Source organism: Amphibalanus amphitrite, unplaced genomic scaffold (assembly GCF_019059575.1).
Source record: "Amphibalanus amphitrite isolate SeventyFive unplaced genomic scaffold, NRLGWU_Aamphi_draft 000090F_arrow, whole genome shotgun sequence".
NCBI lineage: Eukaryota > Metazoa > Arthropoda > Thecostraca > Balanomorpha > Balanidae > Amphibalanus > Amphibalanus amphitrite.
In genome coordinates this window covers 1,032,104-1,044,646 of record NW_024881586.1, presented here as the reverse complement: position 1 = coordinate 1,044,646, position 12,543 = coordinate 1,032,104, and the positions used below count along the sequence as shown (strand labels likewise).

The window sequence follows — 12,543 nt, the reverse complement described above, 5'->3', positions numbered from 1 at the left end:
TTCGAAAGTTGTAACGTTATGCAGCCTGACAATTTTTTATCATAATGTCAAGGTCCGTCATAGGACTGAAAAACAGTTTTCAGGCCTGATAGCCCCCCCCCCCTTTAGGATTTATAGTCCCATTTTATGATTAAAGAGGGTACATCCAAGACCCGATTGAACTAATCTAAGGCCTAGGAGGGCCCCGTTCCATGGCATGAGAGGGTCATTTCAGGCCTGAGAGGGCCCATTTCAGGTCTGTGAGGGCCCATTTCAGGCCTGAAGGGGCCCAGTTGAAGCTTGAGAGGGCCCATTTCAGGCCCTAGAGAACCTGTTTGAGGTCTGAGATGGGCCCATTGCAGGCCTGAGAGGGCCCATTTGATGCCTGTGAGGGCCCATTTCAGGCCTGAAGGGGTCCATTTCGGGCCCTAGAGGGCATGTTTGAGGCCTGATAGGGCCCATTTCAGGCCTGAGAGGGGCCCATTTCAGGCCTGAGAGGGGCCCATTTCAGGCCTGAGTGGGCCATTTCAAGCTTGAGAGGGCCCATTTCATGCCCTAGAGGGCCTGTTTGGGGCTAGAGAGGGCCCATTCGAGGCCAGAGAGGGCCCGTTTGAGGGCTGAGAGGGGCCCATTTCAGGCACCATTTCAGACCTGAGAGGGCCCAGTTACGGTATGAGGGGGCCCTTTTCGACATTTCCGGGCTGAGGGGGCCCATTTCAGTTCTGAGAGGGTCCATTTTTCAGGTCTGAGAGGGCTAATGTCAGGCCTGAGAGGGCCCATTTCAGGCTCTAGAGGACCTATTCGAGGCCTGAGAGGGGCCCATTTCAGGTCTGAGAGGGCTAATGTCAGGCCTGAGAGGGCCCATTTCAGGCCCTAGAGGGCCCATTTCAGGTCATAGAGGACCTATTTGAGGCCTGAGAGGGGCCCATTTCAGGCCCGAGAGGGCCCATTTGATGCTGTGAGGGCCCATTTTAGGCCTGAAGGGGTCCATTTCAGGCCCTAGAGGGCATGTTTGAGGCCTGATAGGGCCCATTTCAGGCCTGAGAGGGGCCCATTTCAGGTCTGAGAGGGCTAATGTCAGGCCTGAGAGGGCCCATTTCAGGCCCTAGAGGGCCCATTTCAGGTCATAGAGGACCTTTTTGAGGCCTGAGAGGGGCCCATTTCAGGCCCGAGAGGGCCCATTTGATGCTGTGAGGGCCCATTTTAGGCCTGAAGGGGTCCATTTCAGGCCCTAGAGGGCATGTTTGAGGCCTGATAGGGCCCATTTCAGGCCTGAGAGGAGCCCATTTCAGGCCTGAGGGGACCCATTTCAAGCTTGAGAGGGCCCATTTCATGCCCTAGAGGGCCTGTTTGAGGCTAGAGAGGGCCCGTTTGAGGCCAGAGAGGGCCCGTTTGAGGGCTGAGAAGGGTCCATTTAAGGCATAAGAGGCACCATTTCAGACCAGAGAGGGCCCAGGTACGGTATGAGGGGGCCCTTTTTCGACATGATAGGGACCATTTCCGGGCTGAGGGGGCCCAGTTCAGGTCTGAGAGGGCCAATTTCAGGTCTGAGAGGGCTAATGTCAGGCCTGAGAGGGCCATTTCAGGCCCTAGAGGACCTAGTTGAGGCCTGAGAGGGCCCATTTCAGGTCTGAGAGGGCTAATGTCAGGCCTGAGAGGGCCCATTTCAGGCCCTAGAGGACCTATTTGAGGCCTGAGAGGGTCTACTTCAGGCCTGAGAAGGGCCCATTTCAGGTCTGAGAGGGCCCAGTTCAGGCCTGAGAAGACATCCCAGGAGTGAAAGGATCATCCTATGTGTGGGAGGGTCCGTACTCCGTGCCTGGCCTGGATCTGAGAGGTCCTACCCCAATCCTGATTGAGCCGATATCATGTTTGATATAGGTCAACTCACCACATGTATATTGATGGCCCAGTTCATGTCTAATGGGCTCATCTCAAGACTCAGAGATTTTATGCTTCAGGAAGCCTACTCCAAGCGTGAGGGGGCCCATAGAGGTTTTTGAGGCTCATGGAGGTCAGAAGCGGCGGAACACCTTCAATTAGGGGGGGGGGGCACTGCCGTTTTTTGGTCCCATTCTTTCCAAACAACGCCCATAGGGCTAATGTTAAAATGTCAAAATCAAAGGGGGGCACGGTGCCCCGGTGCCCTCCCCGTTCCGCCGCCTATGATGGAGGTCCCGCAGTACGATATGTCAGCCTCTGAGAAAGCCATGCAGGGCCCTGCCAAGCCGACATCTGAAAATCTTCTCCTCAGGCCTGTGCCTGCCTAACCGCCCGGCCCCATCCCGACGTCTAGGGGCTTGACGCCTAGGTATTTATCGGGACCCCACACAGGTCCATGATGGCTCCAAACTGACACCTGAGGCTCCTGCACCGGCTTTTGAGGAGCCCACCGACATCTGATAGCCACCACGCAGGCCTCAAAAGACCATGTCGATTGTCGATATCTAAACCCCGAAGGCTTGGAAGGCCTGTGGTCTATGCAGATTCTTGAGGGCTTTACGTTGGCTTGTAAATATCCCAAACTGGCTCTAGCCTAGCTCGACCGCGCCCCGCAGAGCAGGGCCCCAGGCTTTCGACTTTTACGCCCCTGAGGGGTGTTTGAATATTCCCTTCTAACCTGACTCCAGGGTCACGTAGCGACAAGTGCGGCGATAGGCGGCTTTGTTAAGAGTGTGGAAAATCATGGAGAAATTACTTCAGTCATATTGCAGTTCAGACCAAAGCACACGTCATCATGTTCATCGAAGGAAAAGTTTCGCCTATTTCGACACTCGAGGACATAAAAGCTATAGCGCGCTGAAAGTGGGTTCGATAGCTCTCTAACTCGTGCAATCAGCCATGGGGGGGGGGGGGCGTATCGGCCAAACCCGATCATAATTTAAGACGGCTAGAAAGACGAGAAAAGCAACGGATAGCTATAAGATGCTTCAGAATCGTAGAGGTCATTTTTCGATTAGGTCATCGCTGAGGTAATTGAAGATGAAATTATGATAAAATTATGATAAACACAAAGACAATATTACCACGAAAAAAAATCTTGTTTTTATATTTTTCACAAATAACCGTATAACTCGTGAACCAAAGAGCTAGAGCTTTGCGGAACAACTCATTCGATAGGCCTTTCAAAACGCTTTCGCTTTTAAGATTTGACCTCAATGCCTCATGTCAATGGTTTGGCAACAGAGCAGAGGGTAAAACCGGCAAAACCATCTAAATAGTCGCATTTTACCAAAACACTTTTGCTAAGAATTTTTGCAAGGACTTTGGTGAGCAAAAACTAAGAGACATTTACTTTGTCATCATTCTCTTGTTAATATGCATCGAATGAGCTACCTATAATTTCACATAAAAAGTTCAACTTCAAAATGTGACCGCAGATCAAGGTCATGCGGCTCATGCCCTTACTTGAGAAGTTCATGATGGTCATCGACCGATCCGTATGGATGATTAACACCTTCAAGACAATGTCATAACTCTACCTGTCATAACTGATGTTGAGCTTTTTTAAAAGCCTTTTGACCTAGCCCGACCCTTTGAGTGGCCGCTGGCCATCAATTGCACGCTGCCCATCAGATATGGGCAGAATGGTCGTGTTTCTGTAAATATGCTGTTGTTTTTTATGTACCTCTTGAGATCAAGAGATATTTGTCCTTTTCCCCGATTTGGCTGGTAATGATGACAATGATCTGACCTTTCGTTGTTGGTAAGGGGCCCCATTTGGTTGAGGGGGCCCACTTTGCTGGGGGGCCCATCGCGAACGTCTCTCACCCCCGTCGCCAGAGTTCTGGCTGCGCCACTGGTAACAAACAATGCTGATCAATATTGCACGAGACAGCTTTAGGTACTCTAGTCTCTACATAGGCGCGGGAACCGGGGGGGGGGGGGCAGTGGGGGCAGCTTGCCCCCACAACTCTGGGGCCGTGGGGGCGGCGTGGAATTGGGAGAGCTCGGTCACCCGCAGCTCAGTATATTTTCTAATCATTGTACTAACATTATATAGATTTGAGAATTTCATTAGCGTGCTTGCGCTTAAGGTTTACGTGAGTGGTAAACCCTTAGATAAAATAAATTAATGTAATATTTAGTAGCAAAACAGCAAAGTAACGGGCCACTCATTCGAAGGATGGAAAACCTACTATAAGGAACTACTAAAATTCCTGAGGTATCAACAGACCAAACAGCCAACAGGTATCTATTTGGTATCCGCTCTTCCGTCGTGAAAACGGCTAGTCTCATCAATAGCCGTGTTTACATAGGGTTCCCTTAATCTTCCCCTATTTCTCCCCTATTTTCAGATCGAATTTTAGGCATCATAGCGATCGCGTGTAACGTTGCTATGGGCGCTATTGTTGTTAGAAGCATACAAGGCTTCGTTTATGCTGTAAACAATATAAATTGGGCTTATTTAATACTCGAAATTCAACAATTCATATTTTGAAGTATTTTTATCCTGCCCTTCAATTCCCTCTTTAAGCGACAAATAGGGGAGGATTTGGTAGCGTAGCGCCTTTCCAAAAGCTGCTACGCTACCATATCCAGTGGTTCTCAAACTACCACATCACAAAAGCGGCGTGCTGATTGGCCGGCAGTTCCGAATCGTCCGACTGGTGGTCCCCGACTCGACAAGCGCACGTGCGCCGACTGAGGATTTTTAAGTGGCATTAACGCATAAACGGCAGAAAGTCAAGGCAGAAATTCGACAGGTGCGGTGTTCTGATATTGCCGCGGATGTGATTACACCTACTTGAATAATAGCTCAGCCGTTTAAAGTATGTTAAATGCCAGATAGTTTTCTGATTTTTCTTGCTTTGAGCTTTCATGTGCTATCACTTTTACCTCAGTGTCTAGTCTGGAAGCTATTTGGGAGAGCCCTAAAGGTAAGTAAAAATTGCAAACTGCTTCTAGAATGACTTAGTTGCGCCATATTTGTAGTGAAGCGAGGTAAAGGAGACAGAGGATTCCTTTATAAGGGACATTTAAGAGACAAATAGGGGATTCCTAAAAGTAATATTATATACCTATTCCTAAAAGTAAAAAGTCATCTGAGCCCTCGTGGTGGTGGTGGTATGCAATAGGTTAAAACGTCAAATTTCACAGAATCCTCTCTAGGCTACACGGTTGACCTTCAGACAAAACTGTACGCACATTATTGAAGAAATTTACCAAGAGAGATCAAATTTCAAAGTTTTACTGCGACCTCTCCGCCTTGTTTTCACAAATTTTTAGACAATTCTTGCAAGAAGACTAAACTGGGTAAAATTTGACCTTTGCTGACCTATACTGAGCTAATTTGTGACCTGACCTAAAAAATGACACCATCATTTTCTTCACGCTTCAGACACAAGAAGGAGGGAGTGAGTAGGCCTATAAACACGCCCCCCCCCCCCTCCACCTCCATCCGTTCCGATCACACACGTCGCACGGATTCAAGAAGGGGCCGTGATGATGATCCCCATGGCCCTTATTTGCGACGGCACCTGTTTCAGGAAGTGCTTCGGTTGCAAGGTCATAGCCAGGATATTATCAACCGTCGCGTGCGAGCCGTTTAACCTTCTCATCGAGGATCTGTCAGCTTGTAACTATTTTCCTTCCTGATCGCAGGCGTAACTTGGCGACATTTCCGACTTCCAAACTGGGTCAGTATAACTAATTAAAAGTGGGTACTGGGTAGGCATTGTGTGGGAGTGTAGGGTGAATATAAAAAGGCAGAAGCGACGGCGAGGAGCATCAGTATCGCTTCACTTTGCAGAAGTACAACACCTCCTGAAAGAAACATGAAGGTAAGCGGTATTTTCGACAGAACTTCGATAAATCACCCCAAGGCATGCTAAAGTAACGACGGAAACTACAAGTGAAGAGGTCCCTTTTGAACGTTATCCCGAATCATATGAAAGAAAGAAAAACTAATAAACATTTAGCTTTATTTTAGCTGTTGTAGCCTTGTCTCCTCTGGTTCCGTCACCTTTGTTCCATCCACATATGCTTGAATAATGAATATACGACAACACTGTTCCCAGCTGCTAATGCTCCATCCTCGCTGTTTTAGGTGCTGCTGCTGGCCGCCGCGCTGTGCCTGGCTGCTGCCGATGACGACTTCTCCGCACCGCCCGTGAGGCGGCCCACGGCGCCAGTCGCCGTGCACGCGCCGGCCTCGTCCTACACGGCGTACCCGACTGCGCGTCGACCGGCGGCACGCTACGGCGTGCCCCAGAGGCCCCGCTACGACGGGCCGAGCCACGCGCAGCTCGGCTACGCCTCCGAGTACCAGCAGCCGCGCTACTACCAGCCGCGGCCGTACTCGTTCGCGTACGGCGTCGACGACCGCTACGACTCTGGCACGGTGTTCTCGCGCAGTGAGGAGAGCGACGGCGTCACCACGCGCGGCCGCTACTCGGTCAACCTGCCCGACGGCTGTGTGCAGACGGTCACCTACTGGGCCGACCACACCGGCTACCACCCCACGGTCAAGTACGAGTGTGCCCAGAAGCGGCGGCCGGCGCCGGTCGGCTATTACGGCTACGGAGCGCCCGTGTACCGGGCGGTCGGCGTCCCGCAGACCCGCCAGAGTCTGCGCGACGACCGCGACGACTAGAGACGCTCATGGAAAGTCTTTCGTTTTGATGAAGCTTGACTTTGCGATCCGGTCTACATGCTTAGACCACATTATCACTTGAGCTCTGATAGACCGAATATTCGTTGTACTTTGGTGCAATGATTTGATTGCTGGTTTGTGAGTGCATATCCTAGAATGAATGGATGAATTGGTATTTAAGTATGCTGCAAGAAACTTCTGTTTTTTAAGATAAATATCTAAAAAAAGAACTTTTTTGTTTTGCGATAACATATGAAAACAAAATCACCTTGCGAAGGCGACACCAATAATATGTGATCATGATAGTATGTTGAAGTAAGTACACTGGTAAACTCGGCATACCCTAACCTATAGGCCTATGTTGAGCCAGCATTATGACAAGTGCCTAATGACATTATGCAGTTGCGTGGGTTGCGAAATTTTCAGGACATGTGGGCCACCTTTACACGTAGCTCGTACTCGTATCAATTTTTGCTGTGATGGGGTCAGGGGTGCGCCCTTGGCGCGTGCGAATGTGCGCCATAGGGTTAACATTAAAACCGGCAAAAACAGGCTATTGCTCGGGAACGGTGAGGGCTACGGGGGTGAAATTTTCACTGTGAGTCTGACGCGTGCATACATTTGTCGTGTCAACTTTCCAGCGAGTGCGTTCAGCGGTGTGCACGTGGTGGGGCCGCGACCGGCGCCGAGCAGAGGGCACGTGTTTTAGGGTCAGTTGTTCGCTTAAAAAACTGAGTGCGTAAAAACTGAGTAAAAAAAACTAAACAACTGCCCAGCTTATAGATAAGCTGGGCAGAGTACCCAAACCGGTCGAAAACTAGGTGACTCAATCGATAAAACTGACTGAACAAAACTACAATTTGAGCGAATCGTTTGATCACTATTTCATCCTCACAGTGATTACAGCGGTTGACGATTTTCTACTGCTATTTTGCCAACCGGTTTTGGCCTCTAACGCTTCGACGGTGGTCAAGAACCGCTTTGTATTTTATTCTGATACCAAGATGACAAGGGGCAGCCGGCGGAGTGAGAGTTTCAAGATTTAACGATATATCTGCGACGGCGGACGTGTGAACAAGACGTTAACCCTGTGCAGCTGTTAGTTGCACCCGGACATGTCGACATGTCGTTGGGAAGACCCGTCAGTCTGCGTATGTAAGTAAGTGTGGGACCACTACGTAACACACGTGCCGGTTTGGCGAGCAGACGAGGGTGATACGATAACTCACGTGGTCGGTTCGCTCTAGTTCAGTTTTCACCCAGACAGTGGCGTCATTGGATGCAGTCCCGTGATTCCCAGTCAGCTGATTGCTTTTTTGCACTTATCGCCCCTCAATGATCCACGATACGAACAATCGTGACTCGTGAGTATGATTTTAAGCAAGTTAATTGAATGCAAGAAAGTCCTGAAATGGCTAGCCCGGCCTTGAAACCCTTACGAGTTACGACATTCAGAAAATGCATCAAAGGGGAGCCTTTCTAAAAATTGACATCCAAAATGTTATTGATAGAAGAAAATATTGAAAAATCAATCAATAATGTATAAATGCACATGTATTGCACAAAAACAGCAGCGTAGATGACAGTAGTGGCGAACATTGACATGGCTGAAATACGTTTTTGCTTACCCAAATGATAGAGTACCGCAGAAAACGGGATATCAAATGCACATCTTTGCAAACGAAACCCATAACCGGCTGACTGCCAATATCATGTTCAGCTTCCTTTGTTTGTTTGTTTTGTTGGGTTAGACCCTTTCGGTCCATTGAGACCATTTCAGAGCCGGGAGGATAATAGGAAATAGGGGGTGACATTGGTCTGGGCAGGCACCCTAGTGAGTCGCCGGGGCTGAGCCCGTCCAGAGGACAGGCCACCCAGCCCCAAGGCACTCACTGCACCCGGCTACGGGGTGCGCTCCCTCGGGAGCAGCGGTGCCGCTCCAAGGGGGCAGCCCGCATGAGATAAAGTTGCCTGTCCAGCCCGGAGGGGGGTTGCGGCGTGGAGGAGAAGGACTTCAGTATCCTGAGGATAAAAGCACGGAACGGTGTTCAGCTTCCTCCAAGCAAATAACATTTGACAACCACCGGACTGGTCCATGTGGCTTAGACAACAATGGCGTAAATAAAGCATGCACTTATTTATAAATACTACGTACCGTAACAACTTTACACGCTCAACATATCACTACTAGTCGTCGCCTTCTCCCTCCCCATCCTCGATGTTCTCCAAACGATCTTCGATCCGTCGCAGCACACGCAAAATGGCCCGCCTCATGTCACCAAGCTCGTCCGGGACACGATCATGTTTGTGCTCAATATCATGCCGCAGCGAATCTATGGCTCCCTTCTTACTTGCGATGGCAAATTTTGTGGATTCCACAGCTTTCAGTATTTCATGCTGCTTGGCAGCCAGTTGCGCGACGTCAAAAGAGGAGCCGTGACCATGATCTTTGTGATCACGAGCAGCCAGGATGGTTTCTTTTGCGTGGTGGATTGCATGTTCCAGCTGACTCTGTCCTTCCTTCAGGTGTTTCAGGTCACTGATAATGCTTCCTTGACGGCTGACAATCATATTCTTTGTGTCTTGCACCGCATTCAACAACTCTGACTGTCCTGATTCTAAGTTGTTGATGTCTCCTTCAACAGCATCAATCTTGGTTTCGAGAGCATTCCTTCCCGCTGTTACGGTACCGATAATTTCAGGCTGACGACTCATGATGCTCTGAAGACTGCCTACGATGGTGCCCTGGGTGCCCGTTATCATATTCTTAGTGTCCTTGATGGCGTGCAAAATTTCATGCTGGCCATCCTCTAGATTCTCCAGGCTTTTTGCTATCCCAATCTGGCGTTCGACAACCATGTCTTTAGTGTTGTCCACTGCTGCCAGGATGCTGTTCTGTCTAGTCTGAATATCATCCAAGTCATTTGTGATGGTAGACTGGCGCTCAACGATGGCACTCTCGGTTTCGGCCAGGTCGGTTGAGAGTTCTCTTATGTTCGAGACGATTGTGTTGAGACCGCTCTGAAGTCCGTTGGCTTCACCTCCAATGGCGGTTTTGATCTCTTCGACACCCGTTTCCAGCCAGTTGACGCCCTTTGTAATGTCATTCTGGCCACGAATAATAGCCTTCTCGACTCTTCCCAGTTCTGCAGCTAGCCCGGTTAGGTCGTTGCTGATGGTCCCCTGGCCGCTCGTTAGCATCGTCTTGGCGTCAGCCACAGCGTCTTTGAGTTCCTCTTGACTGGACTGGAGGCCGGTAACGCCCTGGGCGATGGAAGCCTGACCGCTGAGCACCACGGACCTGACCTCCGACAGTGCCGCTTTGACGTTCTCCTGGTCGGTCTTGAGCCACTCGATGCTCTTGGCGGCGTCGCCCTGTGCCTCTAGCAGCGGATGCAGGTCACAGACGTCGGCTTTGCCGCCTCCGCAGCGACTGATGACGTCCTTCTGAAGCTGACTGCGCTGCTGGGCCAGCTCTATACTCACGGCTGACAGCACGTTAGCCGTGCCCACCTGCACGTCCCTGCCTGTGGCGCAATCGTGCAGAAGGCTGCTGGATCGGTGGTGCTGGTGCACAGCTGGTGCTGGGAGGTGGTGCGACAGCAGTGGTGGTGCCTCCCGGTGGTGTGGCAGCAGTTCTGGTACCGAGTGATGATGCGGCGGAGCCACTGGTGCCGGCTTTTGGTACAGCGGAGTCACTGGTGCCGGCTGTTGGTACAGGGGTCCCACTGGTGCCGGCCGATGGTGGTGCGTCGTCACCACTGGCACTGGCACCGACATGGGTACCGGCAGCACCTGGTGATTGTTGGGCAGAGACAGGTGAGCCAGGTCGGAGAGCTGGCCTCCGCCGATAGCAGAGCCAGCGCGCGACTGCAGGGTGACAGCAGCGGGCTTCCTCCGGGTATCGCTCGACTCCTGCGAACGACGCACAACATGTTACGTCAGACGGCAGATTAATTAAGTACTGAGACATCCCAGTCAACTTTTTTCAATCAACATAGATCAATGGTCATGAAAAACGAATTCATAAATAAATGCATGGGTAATGAGAGCGAAAACTCCGATGGTGCAGCAGTCTCTCGTCATGTTACCCACCTGTGATTGGGCTGTGATCTTTGTGGCAGACGAGCGGGCGACCTCGACGACTTTTTTGTCAGACTTGTTGACCGGTTTGGTGGTCTTCTTGCCAAGTTTGCTAACAGGTTTGGTGGTTTTTGTGTCAACCTTGCGGAAAGAGTTGGTCGACCAGCCAGACGGTTGTCCGGAAACCCCACCGAACAGCTTGAAGACGCGGCTCGTTCTGCTCCTCCCTGCTGAGGCGTCATCGGCGACGTCCTCCGTTGACCCACTGGTTGACCCGCTGTTTGACCCGTTGGTTGACCCGTTGGTTGCGACAGTTCCGGAACTTTGTTTGGCATCCAGAGTATTGTCGGAGTGCTGATTTGGGGCGGCGATTGCCACTCCCGCCAGCTGCAAAAGACGCCGGGACGTCAACACACTGATGACAACGCGAAATGAAGTGATGAGCACCCAAAAATATCTTATGGTGGCTAAGGAATTTCTTCAAAGCCGTCAAGACAAGAAGTGAAATAAAAATAGAGTAAAGTTAAAAATAAGTAAATAGATATATCAATAAATAAATAAATAAATAAATAAATAAATAAATAAATAAATAAATAAATAAATAAATAAATAAATAAATAAATAAATAAATAAATAAATAAATAAATAAACAAAACCAGCAAATGAATTTAACTCGTAGATGTCTGAGGACGTTTTCAGATGTAAATAAAGGTTGAACTGATAACGTGATTAATGAAATGTGAAAACAAATGCTCGTGTCCTCATTTTCTCCCCCATCGATTCTCTAATCGCCTATCCTCTCTAGATTATTGTACACCACTGGCAATAGGGGAGAGAGGTCATATTGCGCCATGTTCTTAAATGCGCCACACCTTCCTCCTGTCCAAAATTCGATTCGAATGAATGCTCGAATGTGTGCATTTACTTCACCACCAATAACTCGCTCTAATTCCGGTCCACGGGGGCAGGTGAGGTGTCTCAGCTTTCTCACAGACCATTTTTTGTGATTTCCTCTATTTTCTTACGCGAAACAGTCTATTTCGACCTTTGCTAGTGTCATGGTTTATCTTAGAGATAGTGATTCAACTAATAATCATTGTTAATTGCTCGTTTAATGGTAGTTTTGAAAGTTTATCACCACCGTGGCTTCGCTGTCCTCGCCATATTTGAAGCTCATGAAAAATATGTTCCATTCGTAATTGCGCCCACCCTATTTGCGCCCTATTCTTCAACCCAGAGAAACAGCATCTGGTGGTTGGGACACATTTCATTGAACACTTTGATTATTAGAGCGCTTACCTTACCATTACCTTAGCCTTCACAGCATAAATGGTTAATGGGCTGACACGTTCAATTAGGCTACTTAGTTAGGTGGCAAACCGTTGTTTTTAATAGGGCGCTTTTACATGAGAGGCATGGGCGCTTTTTGATGGGGTAGTCCGTAAATGCGCCCTTTGCAGGTGTGTCGGAAAACTTTTCTCTTGTTAATTTTTATGGGTGTGATACAAATTAGGAGTTGTAATTTGATGCCAAAATAACTGAGGTACAATTTGAGATATCATCAAACATGACAGCTGGTCAACTTTAGCCGCAATAGGCCGATATCCTTAAGGTGGCGCAATATGACCTCTCTCCCCTATTCCCCACCACGCTATTGTCGTCGCCTATAAAATTTCGAATGACCTACCAGCACAGCGAGCAGCACCGGTCTCCGACAGAGCTGCATTCTGGTTGTGGTTCCTCTGTGACCTGCAGTCCGGAACTGTGCAACTGGAGCCAACCAGCGCACATTTATACTGTTCCGATTGTCCCGCTGCAAACCTGCTCTGGCCCGCCGAGCCACTCTTCCCACAACTAGCCAGAAGATGGAAACAGGGCGGGGAGAG

General features: G+C 49.6%; 2 protein-coding genes across 2 annotated transcripts; one reads left to right on the top strand and one right to left on the bottom strand.

The window, feature by feature from the left end:
• Positions 1-5,131: 5,131 nt before the first annotated feature.
• Positions 5,132-6,804, top strand: LOC122380073 (cuticle protein 19-like). Its single transcript, XM_043362870.1, has 2 exons — positions 5,132-5,762; positions 6,029-6,804. Exons 1-2 carry the CDS (start codon positions 5,757-5,759, stop codon positions 6,572-6,574), a joined length of 552 nt encoding a protein of 183 aa, XP_043218805.1. The 5' UTR covers positions 5,132-5,756; the 3' UTR covers positions 6,575-6,804.
• A 1,306-nt stretch (positions 6,805-8,110) lies between these two features.
• Positions 8,111-12,421, bottom strand: LOC122380016 (paramyosin-like). The gene is made up of 3 exons (XM_043362747.1): positions 12,345-12,421; positions 10,670-11,044; positions 8,111-10,489 (listed from the first exon to the last, which is right to left on the bottom strand). The coding sequence occupies exons 1-3, from the start codon at positions 12,381-12,383 to the stop codon at positions 8,762-8,764; spliced, it is 2,142 nt and encodes a 713-aa protein (XP_043218682.1). The 5' UTR covers positions 12,384-12,421; the 3' UTR covers positions 8,111-8,761.
• Positions 12,422-12,543: the final 122 nt, after the last annotated feature.

Excerpts from the sequence above, each read along its gene's own strand:
- LOC122380016 (XM_043362747.1), bottom strand. The coding sequence starts at position 12,383 with ATGCAGCTCTGTCGGAGACCGGTGCTGCTCGCTGTGCTG. Across the intron at positions 11,045-12,344 it reads CGGTGCTGCTCGCTGTGCTG|CTGGCGGGAGTGGCAATCGC; the intron begins GTAGGTCATTCG and ends CGTCTTTTGCAG. Across the intron at positions 10,490-10,669 it reads AGATCACAGCCCAATCACAG|GAGTCGAGCGATACCCGGAG; the intron begins GTGGGTAACATG and ends CGTCGTTCGCAG.